We start from the raw sequence: 25,555 nt of genomic DNA on the forward strand, positions 1-25,555 counted from the left end.
GTCAGGGATACAAGTTCCTTCCTTATGGCTAGGAGGAGCCTGGTATGCCAAATGTAGTGCAGTATTTTAAAATGTTAAGAAAAATAACCAATTATCACAATACTTTAGTTTCCAGGTGAAATTTTATTGCATCTGACTATTTCTTATAGTACATTTCATTAAAAAAGCCTAGAAAGTCTTCCCTGGTTATTAATATCACATGAACAAAGCCCCCACATCTTATACAAACACACTATCAGAGCTTTCTGCAGTCTGGGATTGACAGAAAAAAATAATTGTTTTGATAAAAGTATTCCTTCCCTCCATGCAGTTACTGAGAAAGCTGTAACATTTCTCCAGTAATGGCAACAAGGGAATGACCATAAACTTGCTGAGACACAAGTGTGTACTGAACCCTTCTGAGAACTGGATCTTTTCATTCAACTGGTAAGGAATAGTGAAGTGGAAACTGCCCAGTGTGTATCAGAGGATGTAGTGAAAACCTCCAAAATCTATTGAATTGTCAATGCATTTCACTAGTTCAACAGTCTGAAACTGTGATCCAATTGTTTTTCAATCCAATGCAGACTGCAGAAATCCCACATGTGGGAATTGAAGATTTTCCCTGCATACCAAACCACTATTACTCCTTGAAATTAATGTCACAGTTCAAAACTAAAACAAAACAACAAAAAAAGACAACCCAAACCTGGGTCAGTTATGTATAAAAAAATTTGAAGAAGAGGAGAAAACCTCCATCAGTTCTTTTTGAAGCTGAGGTTTGAACTGTAACACCAAAAGTTAGAAGGAAAGAATCACATAGAACTCTGTCCAAGCTGCTGTGAAGGAAAGTTTCCGACGAGTTTTTTTCTTGCCCTATATTACATTCAATATATTATATATATCTTAAAAAAAACAACAACAAACCCCATCACACACATTTTAAGGAGATTACGTTTTGTCCTAATTATAAAAAACAAGTATTTTAGAATCCAATTCCAGAGGCAGAAGCCCAACCTCACCACCCCAAGGAACAAATACACCATTATGGATGCCTTATATACAAAGACTCATTTCTCATTTGTTATCCTTATGTATTTTACAAAACCGCACCAGGAAATGCTCTTATTAATCTGAATGAGAAAGAGCGGTCAACTTCTTACTATACAACTGGATTACCTTTTTCAGCATTGTCTTTCTTATTACTGTCAACTATTTTAACACCTATTTCCACAGCATGTTCTGATACCCACTAGGTCCCCTTACTTTAGGGCTTCAGACCGAAAACCACAGACGTACTGGAAACCTGGGTTTGTGTCAGGTGCATTTCTCTAGGATTTCTCTAGAAGTCAGTAATTTCAGCCTTAATACATTGGACCAAATGCTACTTTGAGTAGGTTCTGTCAGTAATGCTGGCTACCCAAACCTGCAGATTATTTGGCAAACATGACATTTAAATTAAAAAAAAAAGAAAAAAGAACAAACAACGGGTTGCACACTTCCGTGTGAAAAACTTCTATGAGTCCCACAGTTAACGTGCAGTTGAAAGCTACTTCAAGAATATTTGAGGCCCAAAAGCATCATAGTGTGTTTCAGTGCTGCTTCCTCCACAAACCTTACATTAACGTGATCTTGTTTTTCATATGGATGCACACCTAGGAGAACACAATAAGCAAGTTAGCATTTGTAGAACTGTGTTCCTGTACACTAAGTCCCACGGTCTATTAAACATCTTGGCCTACAATAACCAAATGCAAGGGTTAGGTGGAACTGTGGTTTTGTTTACACAAAACACCAGCAGTTTTCAGTGCAGTTGCCTGGATGCTCACCCATGGCAGAAACTTTCCTGTTAGTGGGATACAAGTACACAATACCCCATATGGAGGAAAGCTGGACCTTCACTGGAGGCTGCTAGGGATTTCCATACAAATTCTACATTGAAGATCCAAAACAAGATTTAGGCACACTGGCAATGTTTGTAGTCCAATGTAGTACATAAAATAGATCAGGGCACATTCTCATATGCATCTACATGGTTTAGCTCCTTTTTCCTTCCTAACTGGGATGACATCCATACACAGGCAATTCTATTTTAGCACTTGGGTCCTTATCATGACTTTAATTTGTTTACTGGTAAAGGCACGGCCAATCACACTACACAGCATAATGCTTCCTTTCTGCAACTTGCTTTTTCAGTGGAATTCAAAGTCTCTGGATACTTAGGTTTCCTTGTGTGAAGCAAGTGCCCTAACCAATCTGAATCTTATGTCACCAAAAGGTACTGCTCTGAGATGCCTGTTCCTTCAGAGCACCGCCCACCTGAGTGATCTGAGTACTCTCCCCTGAGGTGGAAGATCTGACTGCGGCTGCCCCTGCTTACTGGTTGAGCAGCAGTGCTTTAGCCACCACACTGCATACATAACGCACAAGCCCTTTTCCCCATTCGGGCCCAGAGTAACACCTCCTATCACTCTTTGCGCCAGTTTGCCAACTGGATTCAACACGTAGAGGATTTGGATGAGAAGATGCACAGTGATCAAGTGCTCTGACAATTCCCATCAGCAGAAAGAAACCCAAACTGCATGTCCAGACTGCACTGGAGCTTTACAACTCAGCTATATCTGTATTGTCAAGATATAGCTGAGTGTGAGCAAAGAGTAACACTTACTGGTCTTCCAAAGTACAGAATTCAAGTTACCTTGATTCTCTATCTCTGCCAGCATGTTAGTCAGGTAGTTAAGTGGCAAAAACTCTACAGGCACCGGGCGTCTCTCGGAGATAGGCCTGCTACACTGTGAGGGAGAACATTTCAGATTAGTTCACACAGTTGCACAGTACCAAGTTTCAGCATTACCTTCAGTGTGGTATGGTTGGCAGCAAGGTCAGGAATCTCAACGCTGTCAGAGCAAAAAGATAAAGAAAAGAAAACGGGGCTTATGCTCTTACCTGCCTACTCCCTAGCTTCTCAAGCAGAAGTTTCACGTATTTCCGTGCAATTAAATTCGCATTTATTGGATGATTCCAGAACTGACGGACCTTTTGACCAAGAGCCTAGTAAGCAAAAACCAAAAATTGAGAACATAAAACATTACTGTGGAAACTTAAGAGGGAAAAAAGGAGAAAAAAAAAATCAAAAAATCCAGGCTTTAATATAGACAAATTTGCTTTTACACACTGATGACAGAAGGTAAGATGTCGTTGTGTTTACCCACAGAGCCACCATTTCAGAGCCAGTAGCTAAGAGCTTACAACGTGCTCCCAGAACATGGGGAAAAAAAATAAAAATAAAAATCAAATCCCAGCTACTCAGCAAGTTTCAGTCAACCATTCTGCCCCATCAACTCTGCCCAACTTTGCACGTGTACTTAAACATCAACTGAGGCTTAAAATGACCATTTATGCCTTACACAGACTCTGGTTTAGATTCATTCTTCTCCCAAAGAATAGCAAAGCCACCCCGTTTATTAATGCTCTGGTCAGAACAGGGCTTCTCTCAGGCTCAGTGGAAGGAAGCCTACAAAAGCAGAATGCCAACAAGGAGACACTAGGAACAGATTTTACATCCTGTTATTTAGGACACTGTCCTGGGAAACGGCAGAATTGATTCACATTCCCAAAGGCAAAAGGTGTTCAAAGTGTCCCAAAGTTTCCAATCCTAAGCAAAAAGCAAGCAAATAGGAACGCTGTGAGATTGGCTCCGCCCGCTGTTCTCCCAGTCTAGATCCATTTCTCTCTCACTTTCAATGTAATGAAACACAGACCACTGAAAGAGTTCATTTAGGAAATTCTGAAGGGTTTCAATGTTGCTTAAATACTTGCTTCTGAAGTCATCTAGTGAACGTAACCTGAACTCAAAATAGTCCGAATCACCCCAAAGTGTCCTTTTGGGCAAACAAACTATTCTCTGCATTTTTTCCCAAAGCTCTAAATAGACACAATAAGGCACTGAGCCTACTGTGTGTAGCTGGCAGTACATGTTCCCTACAGCACTCAGCTCGGTTCAATGGTGTTCCCCACCCACCAGGCCTGGGGCTGACAGCTCAGAGGCCCCACATGACCTCAACTCGCTAACCCAGGCCCAAAACAAGAGAGAGGACAAAGCACATGTTGTGGAGTCCTCCTTCCCTACCCCTTCTCAAAACTGCTGCCAAATAAAGAAGCCCTTGTTAGGGGAAAACTGCAGCAGCACTTCTGGCCATTTGGACCGTACGTACGAGTCCATAATGAACAAACAATGAGCAGTTTATGTTGAGAAAAGCCTGTTCTACGGAAAGGCACTCCCAGAGGGGGATCCCTGGTTTTTCTCTGCTCACAGATGTTGCACTTCCTCTGCAGTGCTGTGCGCTAACAGCAAAAAGGGAAAGGAGAGAGGCAATCTCCTCTTCTGCTGTAACCTTCAAAGAAGCACCGACAGCAAGTTCCAGCATGTGCCTAGCAAGTCACGTGCTGCATGAGCGAGCTGAGGGATTTCACTGAGGGGGAAATCTTGTAGTTACATCACCGCAGGGTTGTGGTGGGATCAGATTTTACAGCTTTTACTGTACCAGCTTTTAAACATATTTGATAAAATGAATAAACCAAATACAGACGAAGAGGTCACAAGTGAGAAAATGTTTGTGGATACTAAAAAATAAATAAATAACCCAGAAATCCTCTAAACCCCTCAAAACTCTTATTGCTTTATGCAGATGAGTACTCAGCAGAACAGCACCCATCTTGTCAATTTGATTCTTGCAGGGTCACTGCAAAACAGTACAGACAGATTTCTGATTTAAGTTATCAGGGTACCCTACAGGTTACGAGCAGCAGATGGAGAAACTTTGGAGGTTTGGGTTATTTCTATGCCCTGCTTGAATGGCAGCTAAGTCTTCTGTTGGCTTGATCCTATGCACAGGGAGGAATTTTGTAGCACTCCCAAATTCCAAGAAATAATGTCCAAAGGTACCTCAGGAAGTCTCGTCACAATACTGAACTTCAGCTTTTCATTCTTCTCCGTGTCATCCAGATCTACAAGCAAAAGGAAAAAGAAAGCCAATCCCTTTGGTGGTAAACACACAACTAAAACTTCTGATTTCCACTGAAGACATTCTCAAGAAGTATCTCCATAACAAAATGAAAATTTTAGTTTTACCCAAGGGTTCGTAGGAGAGTTATTTACATTTATACAGATTATAGAAATGTTTTTCCTGTATATTTGTATATAATTTCACCATTTTTGGTAATAATTTGTACAGTAATTCAAACACATTTTGACTAAGTAGATCTGCCCACATTTTTAATATTAACTTATCAAAACCAGGCACAGACTAATACAAACACTGTGTCCTTTCTCTTAACACAGGAGAAGCAAGCAGTACATTACAAGAGAACATGGCTGCAGCTGTGATGAAATGCATGGAGACTCATATCGCAGTGCTCCTGCAGCTCAGGAAACACGCTACAGTTCTCTCTTCCTTCCTTCTTACCTAGACAAGTTGATTAATGCGTGTGTAATATTAACTGTGCCTACAACTGCTAATTTGTCCCACTCCTCATTTCATTCCTAAGCCTCAGACCTCAATGATTCCCAGTGCCCCCTCTGTGGAAACAAGCTGCTCAGTTCCTGCTGAGAGCAAAAGGCACAAACAGCACAGGATCTATTCCTCACGACTACACAGGTTCAGACAGACTGGTTTTAATTCCTGTCTTTAGGTACCATAACGATAATTAGAATACATCACATTCAAAATACACAAACTCATGATCTACTAAAAATACTGGGATGCTGGGTCAGGTAGGTTTTTGTTTGCTTATTTTGAATTTTTCCTTCCCAGCACAGAGTTTCTACCTATTTGTTAATCCCAGTACCAAGACTGCCTTGTCCCAAACTTAAAACAAAAGGCGACACCAGTGAGCAAACTAACATCCTTACATGCAAGTGTACACTTCCAAGGATAATCACAGAACTTCCCCCCTGCCCCCAATTCCAGTGTGACCATTAGCATTCACTTTTCTAAAAAGTGGCAAGCTCAAATTCTCCCCGAAGATATTCTGTCTGCTTCAATAATGCTCAGTCACATAGTATGATATAGTATGAGTCCAAATTTTCTCCTCTCAGCTGAGCAACATCCTCAGCTATACCCTAACTGTAACAGCACGCTGGCAGAAGAGCCGAGTGCCCTGGGCAGCACGTCCCGTGTCTGAGTCTGAAAGCCTGCCAGGACATCGCTCCCCATGAGAAACTCACCGTACCTTTCAGCAGTTTCCTGACACACGTTTCTGTCAAATGCAGAACTCCGTTGTCGATATAGTGTAAGAGAGTGTGAAGAGGGAGACATCGAACGCCAAGCCCCAAGTGCAGAGTGTGAAAACCTATGAGAGAGGTAAGCTCGTTGGGAACTTTTCTTTTCCAAAACTTTGTATTAGTGACTAGCGTTACTCTAGCTAAAGCCAACACTCCCCTAACTTCTAACCACTTTGAGCTAGTGAGGAAATCAGTTTATCAAAAGTCACGTAGGCATCCTCTAAGCCCTCTCGACAACAACCCTGCCAGGAAGAAGAAAGCTGAGGGGCCTGACAACAGCCATTTCATGCATTAAATATCTCCAAGCTGTTGGCTTATATCCAAATCATGCCACTAATTTGTCTTTTATCTCCTTTCCTCCCGGTTAATCAAAATCTGAGGCCTCACCACGCTCTGTATGTGGCTGCCACCCACACATTCCCACAGGCTGCATTAAGACTCAAGTTCCCCACTGAGCATCAGCCAGCTGATGGTCTTGCACCGCAGGACACCATCACATGGCAGCATTTGCCCCTACACAGTTGAAGTTTGAGGTACACCAAAACCACACCAAAAACCAGCTTCACAGATTGAAGACAGATCAGAAGATGCAAACTAGAAGGTTCAAACAGAAGCACAAAGCAGAAACAGACGGGAGGGTGTTTTTTTCTGATCACATTCAGAACACCCTCCCATCAGCTTCTGCCATTCTGCAGTTACAGCTAGGCCTTGGTCTTACAGCTAACAACATGACGGCAAGCTCAATCGTTCTGTAAGAGCCATTAGAAGGATTAATCCTTTTAATCCTTAAAAGGATTAAAATCCAGTCTAAATCTAGAGTGTGGCTGTAAATTCCCTGTCTGCCTTGGCAAATTCAGCCACAGAAAATCTAAACATTCAGTGTTAACAAGCCTTTCCCTAAAAAAATAAACCAGTGCTTTGAAAAGACAAAGTGATCGGGAGGAGCTCTAGGAAACTGATGTCTACTGTCAAGATCAACTCCTCCAGCAAGGCTGGGGACAAGCCTTTCAGGATAAAAATTGAAAAATAACAGAGCAACATAAGAAAAAACACCCAGGTTTTGCTCCCAGATAGGATTTTCCCTTGTAGCTCTTGACACTTAAGTCCAGTTCACCTAAAAAAAAAAATAATCGTGAAAAAAGTCTAAATCTCAGTTCTGAGGTAGGGCTGTGCCCAAGCGCTCCACTGGAAGCTGAAAATGGAGAAGTAAACCTCTGATGTTTTGTCTCTGTTTGTAGTAACTAACCAGTTTTTTTTCGTTTCACTTGGACCAAGCAATATGTAACTGTCTTGAATAGATTTAAATACTGTCAAAGCAAAGCTGGCACACAGGCAGCTAGAGCTCTCCTGGGAGGAATTCATAGCACGGCTTGCTTCACACAGGGATTAAAACAGTAAAACACAGGACTCACCAGGAGGTAAAGGCATGCACATGCCATTTGTGGCTTCTAGAATTCGACTCATGATGTGGAACACGGCAAACTCTGCTGCACTTCCTCTCTCATCGCTATTTAATAAAAATAGCAACGCGTTAGGAACCTGAAATCCCCCCACTCTCCTAGTAATATGGTCAATCACAAAGTCCCTGTGATGCCCCCTTTCTCCTTCTCCAGTTACTGAATATTTGCAGGTCTCTCAGCAGCACCTGGTATCAACAGCAGCAGGTGAAATATTTTGAATGCTGGTGTAAGTGACCTGGCTTTCATACGTTCTAAACGCCCACTCCCCAGCAGGAGAGCTCTGTGAATTCAGCAGCTTTGAGCTCCAGCCATAAAACTGCCTGTACGATTCATATTCATGTTGACTTTGATAAGACCAAGAGGATCATTAAAAGAATCAGTGAGAGTGCTTACTGTGAATGTCAGTATGACTGACTGCTCAGGCAAGTACTGCTGAAGACCAAAATTATTATGCCCTTATTTTAAAAGGCAGGCTGAAAACTTTTAAGAAATGACTTGCTCACAAGCAGAAGATGCAGGAATGAAGCTGGTATTTCTTCCAAACTTCTTTCATTATTCGATGCACCAGATTCAGCTAAAAAAAAAAAAAAAAGGTTGAACATTTCTAGAAGTAAAGAGGAGGAGATCCTTAGCCTTTATTTATTACACACACCACTTGAGATCATAAGATTTTAGTGGGAGGAGTGCCATGATAATTTCAGCATTTACCTTTTTTGTTGTTGTTGTTCCTGGGAGCTTAAAATGGTTAATTGATTAAAAATTGAACAGTAACTGGATCGCCATATTCCAGAAGTTTAAAGTGCTCCCAGCTCATCCAAGCATTATGCAAGACACACAGCACCCCGACACATCGTGCTTCTCTGTGATAACTGATCTCACACTCCTGCATAAATTTCTCAAAAATCTGTTTGCCCTGAAAGCAAAACTGCGTGTCCAAGTGACTGAGCATTTGGCAAGGAAAGGTCCCCAGGGCCCAGACAAAATTGGATCACACTGAAAACAGTGCAATATTTGGTTTGCCAAAAAGAAAAGTCTACAGGAGGAATCATAAATCTAGCCCTGACAAGGAGGAAAGATGAGACAAGCAAATGCCTCCCTGTCTCTACTGAGTTTTCTTCTTGTCTACAGTGAATTAAAATAATCTCTTGGCCCACGTTGCTGCTTCCTTTTGCTCCCAGGCTGTCCTCCAAAACACCATCAGCATACAAAAGCCACAAACCCTGTTCTCACTTGGGCTTTCAAAGCTTTTGCAGCTGAAAGAGAGAAACCATGCATGAAAAGGTTGAAATAACTTCCTCTAGCCAGCGCCTTACTGCTGTCATGTGCAACCACTTCCATATCTCAGCTACAGAACTGAGACACTTCCTCTCTGCCTTTTATCTCTGGGCCTCAAAGTGTCCTAACTAATCAATCCCAGGAAACTCTCAGGAAGCAAGCCTGATCCCTGCTTTGCAAGACAGGTGTCACAAGAAGAAATAAGCCCTCTCTCCCCAGGGTGGCCAGAGTCCAGGAATCCTTTCTCCCACTCTTTTTAATCCCCACAGACCCCACCCTCCCTAACCTCTAACTTGTCCCAGCTCTGAACAAGAGGATAAAGCAGACACACAAGACAAGTTCCTATGGAAGGCTCAGACCTGGAATACCAGCCACTAACACTGCTGAGCGCTCTCCCCCGCAGGGCTGGCCAGAAAACTCTCTGCACCTTTTCCTTCCACCCTTCACAACTTCATCCAGCCTTGCAGAGAAGATGCTGAGGCAGCTGCTTGACTCAGAATAACCACCTAAAAACTCCCATGCTCTTACTTGTGGATGCCCCGGAAAGCCCCCATTCAGTGTCCCTGCAGAAGGGCAGTTTTTCTCCGCTCATTTTGCAGGAAACGAGTGATTTCCAGTTTTCAGAGAAGGGTCACAAGAACCACACCTGCTGCCAAATGACTTTCATCTCCGGCCAGCAGAGTGCATTTTACGGCCTCTGGATGGGGAGTTACAGCCGGAGCTGAAGATCAGTGTCAAGGTGAGAGGAAGCTTCTTAAACCCCATAATCACCTCTTATTATTCATGTAACAAAACTGTATTAACAGGGATGATACTCCAGAATCAGTGTTCTTTGCTTAAGAATACAGTCAACCACGTGTCTCTTGCAGAGTATCTAAGAAAGCAACTTCTTAAGTCATCATCAGTTTAGCTATCACAGCGTACTTACATACCAGCATGCTTGTGACATGACAGCAACAGCACAACTCACTTGGATCAGCCACAACGGACATCACAGAAAACACAGGGATGTGTTTAATCTCCCAAACAGCTTTCAGCATCCAACCTCAACTGTTTGAGTGCTTCTGCTCCTGATGTAGAGGACTCAAGAGGCTTTCCCAGCTCTGTCCTAAATTGGATGTCATAAGCCAACCTTGCCCTTGTTGGGCCTTTCTCTTTGAGGCTTACATGCTTAAGGATCCTAAAGAACTAAGAGATTTAGTGAGGAACTAGCAAGAAAAAACACGGGCCTAAGCTGCCATTTATAAAGGACCTTGCTGCCTCGAAACGTACATTTTCAGGTAAAGTTGCTGAGTAAACTGAAGTTTCACCGACGTCATTTGGAACCAGAAGACCTCAACTCCTATGGCTGGTTCTGAAGAAGAGACATGGAAGCAACCAAAGAAAAGCATCAGGAGCAAAGGAGAAAACAGAGTAAGTTCTGCAGTTTTCAGTCACCCTTCTTCAGAGAAAACTCAAATCCAAGTGGTGTCTTTCTTCTATTCCTCTGCAGTTGAGAGCACACCTGATGTCTGTGGCTAGTTATCTACCAAAAAGGTGCAGCCACAGCAGTGACTTTCAGAGAAATTTCAACAGTTTACTCTGATCTGTCTTCTCCCTGTGCCAACAGGCTGCCCTTTCACTCTGCCTCCTCTTCCACTTGCTGCTGGGGCAGCAAACGGCAAGCTGCTGCTGCTATTTCTCCCTTTCCCTTACTATTGAAATGAGAAGAGTAAAAGAAAAACAGATGCGGAATTTCTAAGACAAAGAGCCCGTAGGGGAGTGGGAAGTAGGACAGAATATGGACGTATACATACTAGAGGCCAGGTGGCATGTGAAAAGGTAACCAGGTACTTTCAGACTCTGTAGGAAGGGAATTAGCACTGAGATTAACACTACCTCCCAGATTTACTAGTTCATTAACACTACCTCTCAGTACTTCTCTGCATACTGCCATGCACAGCTCTCTGATAGCAGCCAACCATGCTGTCTTCAGATAAACTGTTACTGCTCCCATGGCTTGGCTGCTCTAATGTAAAACCTCAAGTGATTTGTACAATGACTACATCCCACAACACCCTATTCTCTGTTACTCCATTGCTCCTGAATGTAATAAAACATCAGAATGTTTTGGGAAAACAAATAGACAAGCAAAATATTTTTCAAGCCTCTTCCTGTTTCATTAGTTTCTTTAGCTCAGCCACACATTGCTGATGCTACAGAAAATTGTTGGAAGAATCTAAACAATTTCTCTGAAGAACTTCCAAACATTTGGGATACAGAACAGTTTAGGATGTGAGAGTTTCTAACTGTGATGAGGGGAAACCCAAGTCTAACAATAAACTGGTTTCTAAAGACTTCCAAACAGCACCTAGCAACATGTGCCAGCCAAAGAGCTGAAGTAATTTTTAGAGACATACGATCTTTGTTTATAGCAGCTTTTCCAAGAATAAATCTGTAAATGGAGTTGAGAGAATTCTTGCTTTTAGTGAAGTTTAAAAGAAAAAACTGTATTAATCCTGAAGTTTTACTCATGGTGGGGTGGGAAGGGCTGAGATTTGTTTTGACTGCAAGATTCAGTCTACAATAATTTTGTCTTGCAGATCAAGGCTGCGGAGGTGTCCTAGTAGTTTTTTTTTTTAATCTTAGTTTACATTAGGAACGAACAAATGATAACTAGGAAACATATGAAAGCAAAACAAACACTCCAGTTCTGCTTCTATCAGTACTGTTAGCAGCTATGAAGCTTTGGTTCACTCTGTGCTGTTTCTACTTAAGTCAGCCGCTAGTTTTTCTTCTCTTCCTATACAGATACAGAAACAGTCTGGTGATTAACAGTGAAACAAGCTGTCAAGCTATAGAAGGAGGCCTGAATATAAAGTCAGGAAGCCCAGCAGAAGTTGCAGTGGCTGACAGAACACTTTAACATCAACAGCACAACTGATTTGCAAGAGACTTGCAAAAAGAGACTTGAGAAAAGATGCAGGCACTGGTAGCCTCAGGAAAGCTTCCTGAGATTTCTGTACCTAGGAAATAGCACTGCGGGGAGTTTCTGGAACCCAAGAGCTGCATGGATCAAGTTCTACTGAATCTGGTGACAAGATAAAGAACATGACTTACTAGCTGCTATGTGAGCTCTTATGGATTCTGCATTTAAAGGACTTGATGTCGAGACTGATAGAAATTATTACACCTGTTTTTGTCAACGGTCTTTTTTATGTTTAAGATCAAAGACAGAAAAATAAGAAATTGAAAGAATTCACTGTACGTCATAAGGATTCAGGCAGAAATCTATCTTCTGTTACACTCACAAAAAGCCTAGAGTCAATGTGTAGGAGTGGTGATTTACTCTAATGTCATATTGGACTTAAATTGTTTTCCTTTGTTCCTATGCCCCTGATGGCACTTGCATTATTCAAAGCACGCAGCAACGTATTCCACAGGAACCAAAGGCTGTTCTTTCAACTTTCAGGATGAGTCCAGATTTTAAATCTATTTCTACAAGCTGTAAACGAAACTGTTTCTTCACTATTCTGAGTGCCCAGTACAACTCTCTTTAATATTATATAAGTATTATTCACTTTATCAATATGGACATTAAGCAGAAAAATATGATTCAACAGCTTAAACAAGAACTTCCTCCCACCAAAAATACACAAGGTACATGCAGCACATACCCAGCCCTCCCTTCATCCCCAGTAATACACGCTTGCTCACAACAGTGACTATGAAATGGAACTAACCAGGTTTGCAACATAATCCAGAACTATTTGGTCAATCTTCTTTTTTCCTACATACTGTAGATGTCTCATGAGGTGATCCTTTAGCTGAGCAACCATCTAGAAAATGAAGCCAACAGTTCAGTGTGCTTGTGGTCTCTGAAAAGGAGGCAAAAGCCCCACAAGATGCAGGCCTGATCAACAGGCTTTAGTACAACTTTCTCCCCACTACAAAATTTCGGTTCAGATTGAGACCCCAAACTACCACACAATCTTGCCGAAGTCAACAGCAGATCTGAATATTCAAAATAGTTACTTGGCATAAATTCAGCCAAATGAGTGCTACGTTATACTGTCAACAACGTTGAATAGAAAAATCTTACAGGTCTTAAATCTCTCTGGGTCAAACCAAGTGAGAATGCAGGTGAAGGAAGGATTTTAATGCTGATTTTTGAGAATACAAGTAGTTATTACATCAAATAAACCCAAAGGATTTTATAATACAGAAAGTTAGCACAAGTCCAATTTGTGCTAGTAGCCAAGAACCTGAGAATCTGAGTAATGGCAATTTCAGGTAAATATTTGTTGTGATGTTTTTAAAATCAGGTGCTTGTTATCATACAGGCCATACCACTACCTACACTCTCTCCTTTCTGAAATATTCTTTGACCTCTTGTAGCTTGTTTGTTACTTGGCCCATCCTGGTACCTTTGCCAAGAAGAGGCAAAGCTCACAGAAAAGGCAAAGCAAACAAAATCTCTGGTTTTAGTAGTTTATAAATTGATTAATTTCCACTTAAAAGACATGGCAGAAATACAGTGGTAGGAAAGCACAGACAAAAGACAATGGTGATCTAATTTTCTGGATCTGTCTGAAGAATCTCAGGGAAAAAAGTGTAGAGAAATTTCAGAGGACATGCAGCACTTAGAAACGAGACAGCACAACTGCAAAGAGTGAGAACTTGCCTTAGATTTGAACAGACAGGAAGTGTTGATACACTCCTCACAGATGCAGTGCTGAGACCTTCCAATGCAAGCTGAAGAGTATTATTTGGATCTAACAGCAAGAGAATGAGAGATAAGAGAAGATATGGATTTAGTTAGATGAAGAACAGGTAGGGAATTAAGACAGGACTTACTATCCAGAAGCATAAGAATGGTAGATTCTTAGGAGAGATCCTCAGGGGAGAAAAAAGCAAAAGAAGAAGAGGCCTCAGAATGGCCACAGCTGTCCTAGCAGGAAGGCAGTGTCACAGCTTTGGCTGGGAGAGGGTTAACTTTTATATAGAAAGATGAGCTCTGATTGGGGTGGACTTGACCATGGACACTACTGCACAGGTTATCCATCGATGCAAAACATGCACTGCAATCAAGCCAAGCACAGTTAAAGCCTCTTGGCCAAAACGATACTCCAGGCTGCTGCACATAGTCCTGTAGGACAAGTTGCAGAAATTGATAAAGGAGAAAATGAGCAAGTGGCTGTGTTGTGCTTAGCTGCCTACTTCGTTAAATCACGACAGGTAGAAGGAAAAGGAGACAGTAAAAAAAATGTTAAATTGAGAAGCAAGAAAATCTGTCATTCTTTTGAGGGAAAGTGCAGGTGGGAAATTCACTCAAATGTATTTTAAGGATGTAAAGTAGCCCCAAAATAGCTGACAGATTAAGATGAAGTTCAAGGAGGACTGAATAAACTTCTAGCTAAAGAAAATTTGTACTGGGGAAAATCTCTTTGACAAATCAACTTTCCATTGCTGTTTTTCCCCTAAGCTTTATGATATCATGACCTATTAAGATGATATCGTGACATCATGACCATGAATTCCAGAACTTAGGAAATACTAAATGTGTCCCACAGCTACTCTGAATGAGTTTCCCCTCAGCCTGAGGATTTTACTCTTTACATTTGTTGAGGTTGGGCGTCCTCTAGTGCACACTGTAACAAAAGCACGTACCAGTCCCATTAGTAACTGCTGCTGGTAATCTTCTTCTTGAAAGAGAGGTACTAGCCTTTCCTCTGGAAAGAACAGAACAAGAGTCATTCAGGGATGTGAAACTATAAAAACATCACAAAACTTCAACCAACTTCAAAAGCACTGAGAAACAAACATGAACAGAGGCTGTGGTTCTATCTACTTGCCTACAGAACTGAGTGACAGAATCAAGGACTGTGTACAAGAGAACTGAGGAATGGAAAATAACTCTTTTCCTGCCATCCTTGCCCTAAGCACTCAACATTTAGCACAGAGGAACGCAAGCCTGTCACAGTTTTACACTTCATTTGCATTACTCTTTTCTTTGTTGCCTAAGGGAGAGGTATCACATTGTAGTGATTTGGTAAGGAAAAAAGCTCAGAAAACCTCCTGGTAACACAAGTGCAAATGCATACACTGTTTAGATCCTGTAATTCACAAACAAAAGCCAAAACAGCTGCATAGTTTTTCTAAAGGAGATGGACAGATACAAAGTAGATACACCACAGTCACCTTGCAATTCCCTGGTTTTCTCCCATGGTCTGGCTGCTTGTGTTCCAAGACTTGCAGACCACTGAGAGTAAAGGAACACAATTCTCTGCCTACATGAAAGGAGGCTATAGTATCTACTGAAATTTAATACCCTCTATTTCCCATCAGTGCCTTTTGTCTACTAAGAGCAAAGGAAGAAAAACTTATTTCATCACATACCACAAAATCAAGACAGTATTGTACAAAGCAGCGACATTTTTACAGGTTACTTTCCAACCATCTATGCTCACCTGGAAACATATTTACTTCACCATTTAGCAGCACAAAAAACTTTTGTTGCTTCATTATTAAAGAATGTGAAGGAAGATCTACGGGATAGACACACTATGTTGATGCTTGCTACTTGCCAGCAGCTACCTATAAATTCTTTAAGAACAGTTGCATCTTTGTCAATAAGGATCTTTGGAAAATGTGGCAGTAGTTTGAACTTGAGGCTACCACAGTTGATAGAAGGTCCTAAAAATCAGAGCTCACTGCAAAAACTAGCAGTTGTATGAATGACCTGTGTTAGGGGCTGGAAATGAATACACTGAAAGTTCTTTGCAGTAATTTGCACCCCAAAAATTGTGATCAATACTCAGATCAACATTATTTCATAGCACATGGTGGCAGGGTACACAGCAGGCACTGATGTGAGAACAAGTACATAATTTGCTTAAATAAACATTCAGTTTTACTTATTTGTTTGAGGAACTAAACATCACTTAAAATCTCAAGTGTTCCTGACATAGGGAAATTAATTACGTCTGCATTCTCCACACTGATTTTCACCAATCATAATTACTACTACCAAGGTTTCCTCTAGTTTAACAACTCATCTTAATGTCTCAAGCTCTTCAATGCTGGAAACACACAGAGCAATTTATTTTTAAGCCATCGACAGCCAGATTGAAATGTTCTAACTAACCGTACAGCTGAGGCCTACATCAACAAAAGTTTCACTTACCAGAGTCCCAAGTGTCCAGATGAGAAAGCACCCTGTGGTTTGAAACAAAAATCAACTGGTTTTGCAACCATTACTCTAAAGGGTTTCGTAAGGATATTAAAAAGATGAAACAACCCTTTGCTCTTTCAAAGGCAGCTAAAGAAATCCAAAAAGTGTACGTGTGACTATATTTAGTAAAGGTATTAGCATAAAGAGAACTGTACATCTGGTTTGCACAAGAAAAACTTCTGTTTACCATAAATTACCTGGCTCTACAGGCCTGGATATTTCATATCATGCTGTAGTGATTACAAGGATTGCCATAATTGATTTTCAGACAGATACTCTTCTTTAGAGCAAAATATCCAATTATTTACCTGATTGGTTATTTAAACAATCCTTTAAATCATTTAAATCCTTCAACATACTTGAACAAAGTAACAAAGGGTAAATGTAATAGAAAATGGTACCTACTTTTTGGCATTTTCAAAAATATTTCTCAAATATGTTGTGGTTCTTCTCTCTTCTTTCTGCTTTATAAAGAAATAAAAATCCCAAAATGAATAAAGCAGAATGCCAATAATGTTTCCAGATAAAACATATGAGAAATGAAATTGGCTTTCACTTTGGATTGAAATAATGCTCAGTGAGGCTTCAAACCACCTCCCAACTCCCCACGCCTGCAGACACAAACATCTATCCTATGTGACAATACAGGTACATGCAAACTCTGTTTTTATTTAGTTTCTAGCATTATTTGTCAAGAATAAGACTTACAGGCAATCACCTCATAAATAAATAATTGCAAATCTTTGCCCTTCTCATAATCTGATTCCCACTTCTTTTCCCAGTAACAAAAAACCTAACCCTTCCACGTTTGGCTTTAAAACATCCACTTCAGTGGCAGCTCTGGAGACTCTTTCAGGGCACATGCATTTACCTCTTCTGAAAGGTTTTGCCATTCCCTCCTGAGCACATTACTGTGGTAGTGCAAGTGTGGCTCTGCATACTTCACACTCTCCAAGTTTGAGTTGAGTTTCTCCCAGAAGCCTTTAGAGTTCTGGAACTGCAAAGCATTGCAGGGAAAACATGAAAACAGGCTGCATCATTATAGAAATATCTATCTCATTAAAGAATTTGAGAGAACTGTGACAAATGTAGCTTCATAGTAAACAAAGTGAAAAAGGTTAAAAAAAAAAATCAGCTCCACTATTTTTTTCCAATAATTTTATTTCCTTAATTTGATGGCAGGGGTAGCACTTACCTAAACTTGAACTCAAGATTTGGTGCCTGTAATGCAGATACTTAGCCACCTTAGAATCCCACGAAGTCACTGCAAAGACACAGGGACTTCCAGGTCATAACCTGAACTGCTTCTGCTGGGAAGAACTACACCTCAAACTACACTGGCTATACTATCTAGAGTTCCACTTGACTGTACGAGGATCCTTTAAGAGGAGCCTTAGGCAGCTAATTCAGATGTGAGAGCTCACCTTTGGCCAAATAAATCCCACCCTGGGTTTCTGTTAGTTCCAAACAGAGAAACAACACCACGACCCTGGCATCTGGAGGCTTCCACTACTTTCAATCTGCTTAAATACTTCCATTGCAAACACTCGTTTGCCAGCCTCAAGTAACAGCACCTCATCCCCAGAAAAGAAACAAGATCCATACGTCTCCATAGCAATTCCAAAGCCTTTGACTCTAATGCTGAAATTAATTTAAACTCAACTGTGAACAGGCAGGAGGAAAGAAAAAAAAAAAACAACTCAAACACACTGGTTTCCTGAGCTAGCTCTTGGACAGGGTATAAAGATTTGAGGCCTCTGTTTATAAAGTGAGAGCAATGTGATCTTTGCTGAGGAAGAGGTGAGACGAAGGCACTTCTTTTTGGCAGATTTTGAAAAACAAGTGATGGCACTAACAGTTCTTGCCCCTGGTATATACATCTACCTTCCTAATACAGACATCACAGCAGTGACATTTGAAGGCAGAAAGTTTTCGGAATTGCACAGTTCACAATGTTCCTCTGGCTTGCTATACTGTGCTGGATTTTGCCCTCTTCTCCACTTTTCTACCATGACAATAACAAGAAAACCTCAGAAGCCCTTAAAAACCACTTCCTACTATAAACTACAATTTGCCAAGGAAAATAAAACGCAGAGACTCAATTCTGCTAGCCACTTCCCTCTTGCCACCAGTGCTGATTAGTGTTTTATTGTTGTAGATGCAGCAGAAAATGTACTTTTTGCTTCGTGTTACATAAGCAGCTGGAAAGTAGGAGTGCATATGGCACCATATGTTCACCCTGCTGGAGCCAACCACCAAGATCTACAAGCTAGCACTGCAGTACGTTGCCTGAATGCTACCAACGGGAAATCAGAGAAATACCAGGAATATAGTGTAAGGGTATCATCTAGTGACCACTTCATGCAATTGCGACAGCAACACCACAGCAAAATTGCATTCAGGCCATGGTGAATGTTGTTTGATGTGTGGTAGGAGGGGAAGCAAGACAGCAAGTTTCTTTAATATATTGAGTCTGTAACAGGAAGCGGTAGACTTCAGAATTAAAAGCAGACACCACTGAAAACCTGCACTGTATTACATCTCATTAAGAAGTCAAAAAGATCACTTGAATCTGTTATTTCCTGACGATCATCAGGCCAATGACAGGAAAGAAGAGACCCCTTTGTCTTAGGTGGTTATTTTGCTGACATTTTTGGAGAGTCAAATTCATATCTAAATATGGACACCTAAAAGACACTGTGCTACCAGAAGTCAAAGTCAGGGCTTACAGTTTGCAATCCGTAAGCAAGTGCCATAAAGCCTTTCATAAAAAGCTTTGCTTTAAATGAAGATGAAGACAGCTCTCTGCTATACCTGTGTGAAGGGCTGAAAGATGCCGATAACCTTTAAGAGGCACCTGTGCTCACCTGGGGAACCCTAGTGACATGGTCACCCAGCAGTGAAGGTGTGGAAAGCACCACATCACTAACCATGCAGCTGCACACACCATAAAACTTCACTGTTTGCCTCAGTGACTCAGCACAAGATGGATAGGCTGCCTTTTCCTGTGCTGAGCTCCCTGGCAATAGCTTGCACTACACATCTTCACTCTTCTGGATTTCCTCCCATTTTCTTCCCTTCTTCCTCCTGCCCTTTTCTTCTCCCCTTCTGATCAAACCAACTGCCCCCCTTCAAATTTGGTTTCTGTGTTTAAAAAGAAGAAACAGACCTGTATTAATTTCAATCTTCATGTAAAGTTTTTCATCAATCTGACTCTGACCATTGCCCTTTTCTCACCTATTCTCTCCATATCTCTTGCTGAACAGGAATTTAGTGATAAAATATACCTTTACCCAAATAGCCCAATTTTTTTCTGGTGAATACGGATATAGTCCTCCCAAAGGCTCTCAACAGTTCATTGCCTTGAGTAGACCAAAAAGCTTCTCAAGTCAACAATTTGTCATTGTTTCTATGAAATGCCGTCAGATCTATTGCAGAAATAACATTAAAGACCTAGATTCATCACCTAGGTCTGAATTCATGATGTCAACAACATGCACGGAATGAAATTCCACCAGCTGAGCAGCTGAACTTGAGCTCTGGTGGCTCTGCATCACTGGAGTACAAAGCTGGCAAAGCATTAAGCCTTACCTTGTGTACCATCATCATTGTCCTCACTCGGGAGTCAGAGAGAGTTGCAGTCAAAAGTAGCAGGAAATATTTGTCTTTAGTTCAACTCTGACCTTTTCAATCTGTTTAGGTTTCAGACAGAAATAGGAAATGAGTTCCACAATCAGGAAGTATAGCTGCTAAAGGCATTTGCCCCCAGGGGCTTGAGGTTCAATCTCAGACAAATTAAATGCCTGCTAACTTTGACCTCTGCGAATTACAGGGATTATCTAGCAACAAAATTTCCCAAGATCTGATTTTCCCAGGTGTCCCATCTCTCAGGACAGCCTTCCCAAGCAAAGCACACAAAGCCCAATTCCCTGACAGCAGCCATGTGAATCTGTAGCAGCACAGCTGTGATGCACTGTTGAAGAGTGAATGATTAGCAGGGTAATTTCACCAATTTAAGAAGATTTTATGAAAAGTGAAACTTCATAAGCTAATTGTAAGCATCAGGAGACTCTCACCTCTTTAAAACACTACAAACAATATTCTCATGTATCCAGAGTCTTCTGTATGTTGCCAGTACTGTTGGGTTCAGCTCTGACTCTTCACATTAGCCCTCCACAACGTGCGGCTTATTAAAAGCCTCTTTCAGGTTTTGTGGGGAGTGCTTAGGAAAAATTCAAGTGTTTCTCTGAACTGGAGTTCTCTGAGGGAGTGGAATGGAAGATGGGAAGAATCATTCGCCTTGTTTTCAGTGGAAAGTACAGCTTCCTCCCTAAACAGCATGTGCTCTCCCCATCCAGCTCACCACCTTTTCCACGCTGTACAGGAATTTGCCTAGATTTAGCCAGCCAAAGCCCTGACATCAGTGCAATCACAGGATGCTCTGGACAAAACACAGCGAGAAGGTCATGAACCACTGGTACCAATGACAGCACCATGAAATATCCCTCAAGCACACCGAAGTGCAGATATGTAGTGAGAAATCCTGTGCAACCATTGTGTTAATTTTGCCTCCATCTGATGAAGTCACAAATGAAGAGGTTATCAATGCAAACTAGCAATTAATTCTTGGAGGACCTTCCCTGTTGAATGGGAGAAGTCTGTTCAGAAAAGGAAAACAAAAATACACTTTTGAGCTAGCAAACATCCATCTGGATAACTGGTATTTTAGTAAATGTAAATGCCATCTCAAACAGCACATTTTCCGTTCACCCCTCTTTTAGACAAGCCTGTGGGGTCACCACTTTGTCAGTGCTGAGCTTCTCCACAGAACCACCATTTCCCCCGCTCCCACCTCCCTGAAAAGCAGCTCCTAACCTGCAAATATAAATGTGTTTTTATACTAGAATTTACCTCTAACACAGGTAGAGAGATAATGTCTGTTGTACATACTGCTCCAGGGATAACCTAGAAATACACAAATGATAAAAACATAAATCAGTCCACATAAACATGAACTTGTTTATGTATCTAAGTGAGCATCCATTACCTGTCTCCTTTGCAAAATAATCTAGTTAGCCAAAAATACACGTTCAGTTTTGCCAAGAAGAAAAATGGAATACATTTCCCTCATTCATCCCATTCAGAAAAAGGCAACAGGCAACGCTGGAACAGTTACACATAAAAAAAATTCAAATTAGCTGTTCGCTCTAACTGTGGGATCTTGCCTGAAGTTATTTTATTTCTGCAAGCTTACTCATAAATCTTAACTCTACTGGTGCTGGTTGTCTTGGAAGTAACTTCAGCATTATGCTTGTTAAGTATGTTTAGTATTCATTATAAACGTATAAATCATCAATAAGTTAGTACCTGGATCAGAAAATTGGGAAATCTAATCATCCATTCCATTTTAAGTAGCTCTTCTCATTTTATAAATGCTGTTATCTATTTATAAAATATAGCATTCATGGAAAACACTATGTGGGTTAAGACTTAACAGTATAGAATGTGCATAAAGCACAGATGTGGATTTAGACCTCGTCTAAGGATGTACATAATTAAAGGTTTTATTAAAGCAGAAAAAAACTTCCTCTAGCTATTAAAGCACCAGCTGTTATCTTACCCCAATCCAGTCAAGCAGCGATGTGTAGGGCAAAAGCTTATCCAGGTTGTGAGTTTCTGAACACATTCTGGAATACAGGGAGGCTGAATGCAACATGAAAAGATTCAGAAAGATGTGACTGTATAAACCATCAGTTATCAAGAACAGGCTTCACAGTCAGTTCCTTATCTGTGTAACACTTGTTTAGGGACAAATCCTGCTGCTGTCTCTGAAACAGCTTCCTCCATGGTGGAACTGGTCCCATTTTCTGCACAAAAGGAGGAAGGGAAGTCCAGATGGCTGCAGGGCTGGGTCAGCTGCTTGGCTACAGCTCAGCACTGCAGGGGTCCTTTGTATGGAGGCTCTATGCACACAGTGCACACCCTGACTATGCCGAGACATCAGCTATTACAGGAGAATGTCCTGATATGCCAAATCCTTCTGAAAAAATGGCTCAGGCTGGGCTGGAAGAGATTTGTTCCTCCTCTCCAATCCCAGTTATTTACATCCCAGCTATCAAAGACAGGAGGCAGATGGAGGATCTGCTCTCCAGTGACCTAAAATAATGATAAATCTATTTGTCCCACCAGACAGAAAAATGCATTTGAAAATTCTGCTACCGTTCTGATTTTGAGAGGATCTATACACCTTCAAAACTACTAAAATTGTCTCTAATACCACAATATGCAGGTCAGTGAACACAGCTCATAGCTAAAAAACTGGAGAAGATGACAATCAGTTTGTGACATTGTGGCTTTTCCTTAAGTCATAATTAGGTTATGTCAAAAAATTCAGTATGCAGGAAAAGAAATACTTACCAACGATAAATTCCTGAATGGGATCAAAAGAATGACACGTTGACAGGTTCTCAGAAATCCACCAAATAATCTGTCAGATGAAAACAGAGGCATTTGTCACATATCTCTGTTTAAGCTTATGTTGTAACGGACTTGAAATGGACTGTAGAAACCTTTATTTCAGAAAAACTCTTTGCATGAAATAGTGATGCAGAAATAAATGTTTTCAGGACAGCTTTCACCGATAAAGGACCTGGGACACCCCTGCTGATGAGCCTCTTGGCACTACCAATAGTACATGTGGATCAGATTTTTTTTTTCTTTGACTTATATCATGCCCTCACTCCCTTCTGTATGAGGCATCACTCACGGGAAGAACTCTGAGAAGGTTCTTTTTCTCACCTTCATTTCCAAGTCAGCTGTACTTCTGACACACAGAAGAGCACAATGTAGAGCTGCCAACCTCTCGCTGTCTCGTTTGCTTTTCTGTAGGAACTCTAATAAGGCACTGTCACTGATGCTCACTGCATATATTCTCCCTATGCAGCCATCCAAGATAGTTGACATGAGCGGGGACTGGATGGAGCCATTTTGCAGCGTGTCAATTCTTGCATCCTCACCTGAAGAACACAGGATTGAGAAGAAAAAGGAATAAAAATATAACCTTGTACTGGCAGCCCACTTACCATCTCTCCCAGTGGCCGGAAGAGAAAGGTTCTGCTCTATGATTACTGATTGAACCAGCAGGTCAAAACCCCTTTATTTATGCTAGCACTAAGGTTCACCACCACATCGCTATTACAGCAGGATTACAGATCCTTTGAATAAGAGGAATCAGGCCCACCATGTAACAGCAATGTTTTTCACTCCTCTCTAGCAGAAGAGCTTTTAATTTGGTATTTAAAACAGGTATTAGCCTCATGTGATGCCCCTGCACCAGTCCCCATTATTTACCTTTCCTTCACCCAATTAGAAGAATGGATTTCTGTTTTCAAACAAAGGCCCTTCATTTCCAAAAATAAGCCACTTCCCATAAAGAGGTGTTTATTGGAAATGAAATAACGTGCCTCTCAGATGAGACTAAATCAAATTGCATCAGCCTGATCAGGTGAAGGAAATACAGATTTCCTTTCCCCACACCCTCCAAACACACACATTTAGAGCAACTCAATTGGAGGAAGGAAATGTAAAATCAAATTTACATCTCCATGTGAAATTCAAGAACAGCAGAGGACTGAGAAGCGTGTGCAAAGATGGGTGAAGGGGAACTATGAAACTAAAGCAAAGAATTTCAAATTCAGCAAAAGGTCCACTTCATAAGAAGCAAGAAATATATAACAGATCAAGTCAGAAGTGTCATTTCAGAAACTTTTTAAAATGGAAAATAGAAAAAATGTTGCTTTTATTTTTCAGTCCCTCTTTTCCTTTATTGCATAGTGCTCTGAAAATGTTGACCAAACACAACTTCCCTGTTACGAGATTTAAACAATTTTCCACTATATCAATAAAATCATTTCATGTAGCAGTCTTACTATACCTGTCAGAAATAAACTATAGCACAGTAGGTCAGGATGCTGAATATTCAGGAGGTGCAGGAACTGGCCAGGCAAATAAGCAGCCACATAGTAGTCTATTTAAAGAAATAACAGTGGTCAATTTAGCACTTGCTCATTTATTTGCTTTAAGAGGCTGTTTCACATGAGTCCCATCTTAACCCACTTCTCTTTGATGGAATTGATTATATCTAGGAAATATAAAAGGAGTTAATTAAAAGCTGCTGTTGTATTAACACAGGAAATACTAGCAACACATTTGGGCTTCCAGGGGAGGTTTCAAGAGGCTTGAGACACTCAAGAACTCAGCAGCTTATCTCCAGAGCAGAAGCTGAGTCAATTTCAGAGGAAGTTGCTTACTAACAGTGAGGTATTGCAATATCAAACGCCAAATACAAAAATTAAGCAAGAAAAAAAAAAAAAAAGGTGTGGCAAAATAGCTTAACTACTTAAAGCCAAGAGAAAAATCCTTTCCTTCTAGAAAAGGGTTAGACCTTTGTCTCCCTGCTGGGGACAGAGAATGGCAGGCACACAGGGAAATAACATGAGTAACTTACCCAGATTCAAAAAGGCCACTTCCTTCAATTGATGAGATGCTGTTCTTTCTAGAGAAACTGTAAAAGTTTTGCTATAACCTAGGGAAACATAATATATTTAAAAATACATATATCCATCTGTTATAAGCCAAGTATAACTTTATAGTTAGAAAATTCAGCAGTGCCAATATACCCAAACAGTGATATTTTAAGACTGCTTTACGGGCTTGTCTGCACAGATGGATTTACTTCATACTGCACAGAGTTGCTGTGTACTTAGTAGACCTGCACCCACACAACGCAGTTCTTTAGGGTGAGGAAATTGGCCATGCACTACGCAGTCTGTGTTCATGTTTAAAGAAGCATTCCAACTCAGAGCAAACATGTACAAAAACATCAATGCCCAAAAAATAAACAAATCCTTTACATACCTGTACCTCACATTTTGGTGGTCCTTCAAATGATTTCTAAAATTTCCAGTTTGTTCATCTGTACGCCCTATTGCTATGGTTTATTTCAAATTTGTTTAAACTATGCTAATTTCAGACTCACTGTGCTTGCATGGGCTTTGCACCAGCACAACTGTTGTTTTATTCTAGGCTTGCACCAAACCTCCTCTGGCACCCACTAAGAATGACACAGATCCCTTCAATCTCCTTAATCTCTCAGAAAAGCTTGAGGTGAAAATAGCTAGGGAGAAAATGACTGATTCTCCATGCTGCCACATCCTAAAGGCTGAACAGTGTCACAATCAGGATGCTACTTAATACTGCATGAAAATTCAAGTTAAAATAGGTCCCCAGTTTGCAGAACCACCAAGGAAAAACGTAGATCATGAGCCATGCCACTCATCCAGAGGG

At 40.9% G+C, this 25,555-nt stretch overlaps 1 protein-coding gene across 3 annotated transcripts in view; it reads right to left on the reverse strand.

Moving 5' to 3' along the window:
* Nucleotides 1-103: 103 nt before the first annotated feature.
* The window catches only part of GSAP (gamma-secretase activating protein), a 47,741-nt gene continuing 22,289 nt past the window's right edge, over nucleotides 104-25,555 (reverse strand). For 2 of the 3 annotated variants that reach the window (XM_068669867.1, XM_068669865.1), the window contains 18 exons: nucleotides 24,717-24,794; nucleotides 24,144-24,236; nucleotides 23,009-23,226; nucleotides 22,628-22,697; nucleotides 21,831-21,913; nucleotides 21,122-21,175; nucleotides 17,082-17,207; nucleotides 16,616-16,674; nucleotides 16,163-16,194; nucleotides 14,647-14,708; nucleotides 12,720-12,815; nucleotides 8,226-8,296; nucleotides 7,675-7,769; nucleotides 6,211-6,330; nucleotides 4,925-4,986; nucleotides 2,926-3,030; nucleotides 2,678-2,771; nucleotides 104-1,634 (listed from right to left, as the gene is read on the reverse strand). In XM_068669867.1, coding sequence (XP_068525968.1) covers nucleotides 1,534-1,634; nucleotides 2,678-2,771; nucleotides 2,926-3,030; nucleotides 4,925-4,986; nucleotides 6,211-6,330; nucleotides 7,675-7,769; nucleotides 8,226-8,296; nucleotides 12,720-12,815; nucleotides 14,647-14,708; nucleotides 16,163-16,194; nucleotides 16,616-16,674; nucleotides 17,082-17,207; nucleotides 21,122-21,175; nucleotides 21,831-21,913; nucleotides 22,628-22,697; nucleotides 23,009-23,226; nucleotides 24,144-24,236; nucleotides 24,717-24,794 — 1,619 coding nt within the window. In that variant the 3' untranslated portion in view covers nucleotides 104-1,533. The remainder of the gene's footprint in view (nucleotides 1,635-2,677; nucleotides 2,772-2,925; nucleotides 3,031-4,924; nucleotides 4,987-6,210; nucleotides 6,331-7,674; nucleotides 7,770-8,225; nucleotides 8,297-12,719; nucleotides 12,816-14,646; nucleotides 14,709-16,162; nucleotides 16,195-16,615; nucleotides 16,675-17,081; nucleotides 17,208-21,121; nucleotides 21,176-21,830; nucleotides 21,914-22,627; nucleotides 22,698-23,008; nucleotides 23,227-24,143; nucleotides 24,237-24,716; nucleotides 24,795-25,555) is intronic. The other variant, XM_068669866.1, reaches the window with a different exon arrangement.

This window comes from Anas acuta, chromosome 1, assembly GCF_963932015.1.
Source record: "Anas acuta chromosome 1, bAnaAcu1.1, whole genome shotgun sequence".
NCBI lineage: Eukaryota > Metazoa > Chordata > Aves > Anseriformes > Anatidae > Anas > Anas acuta.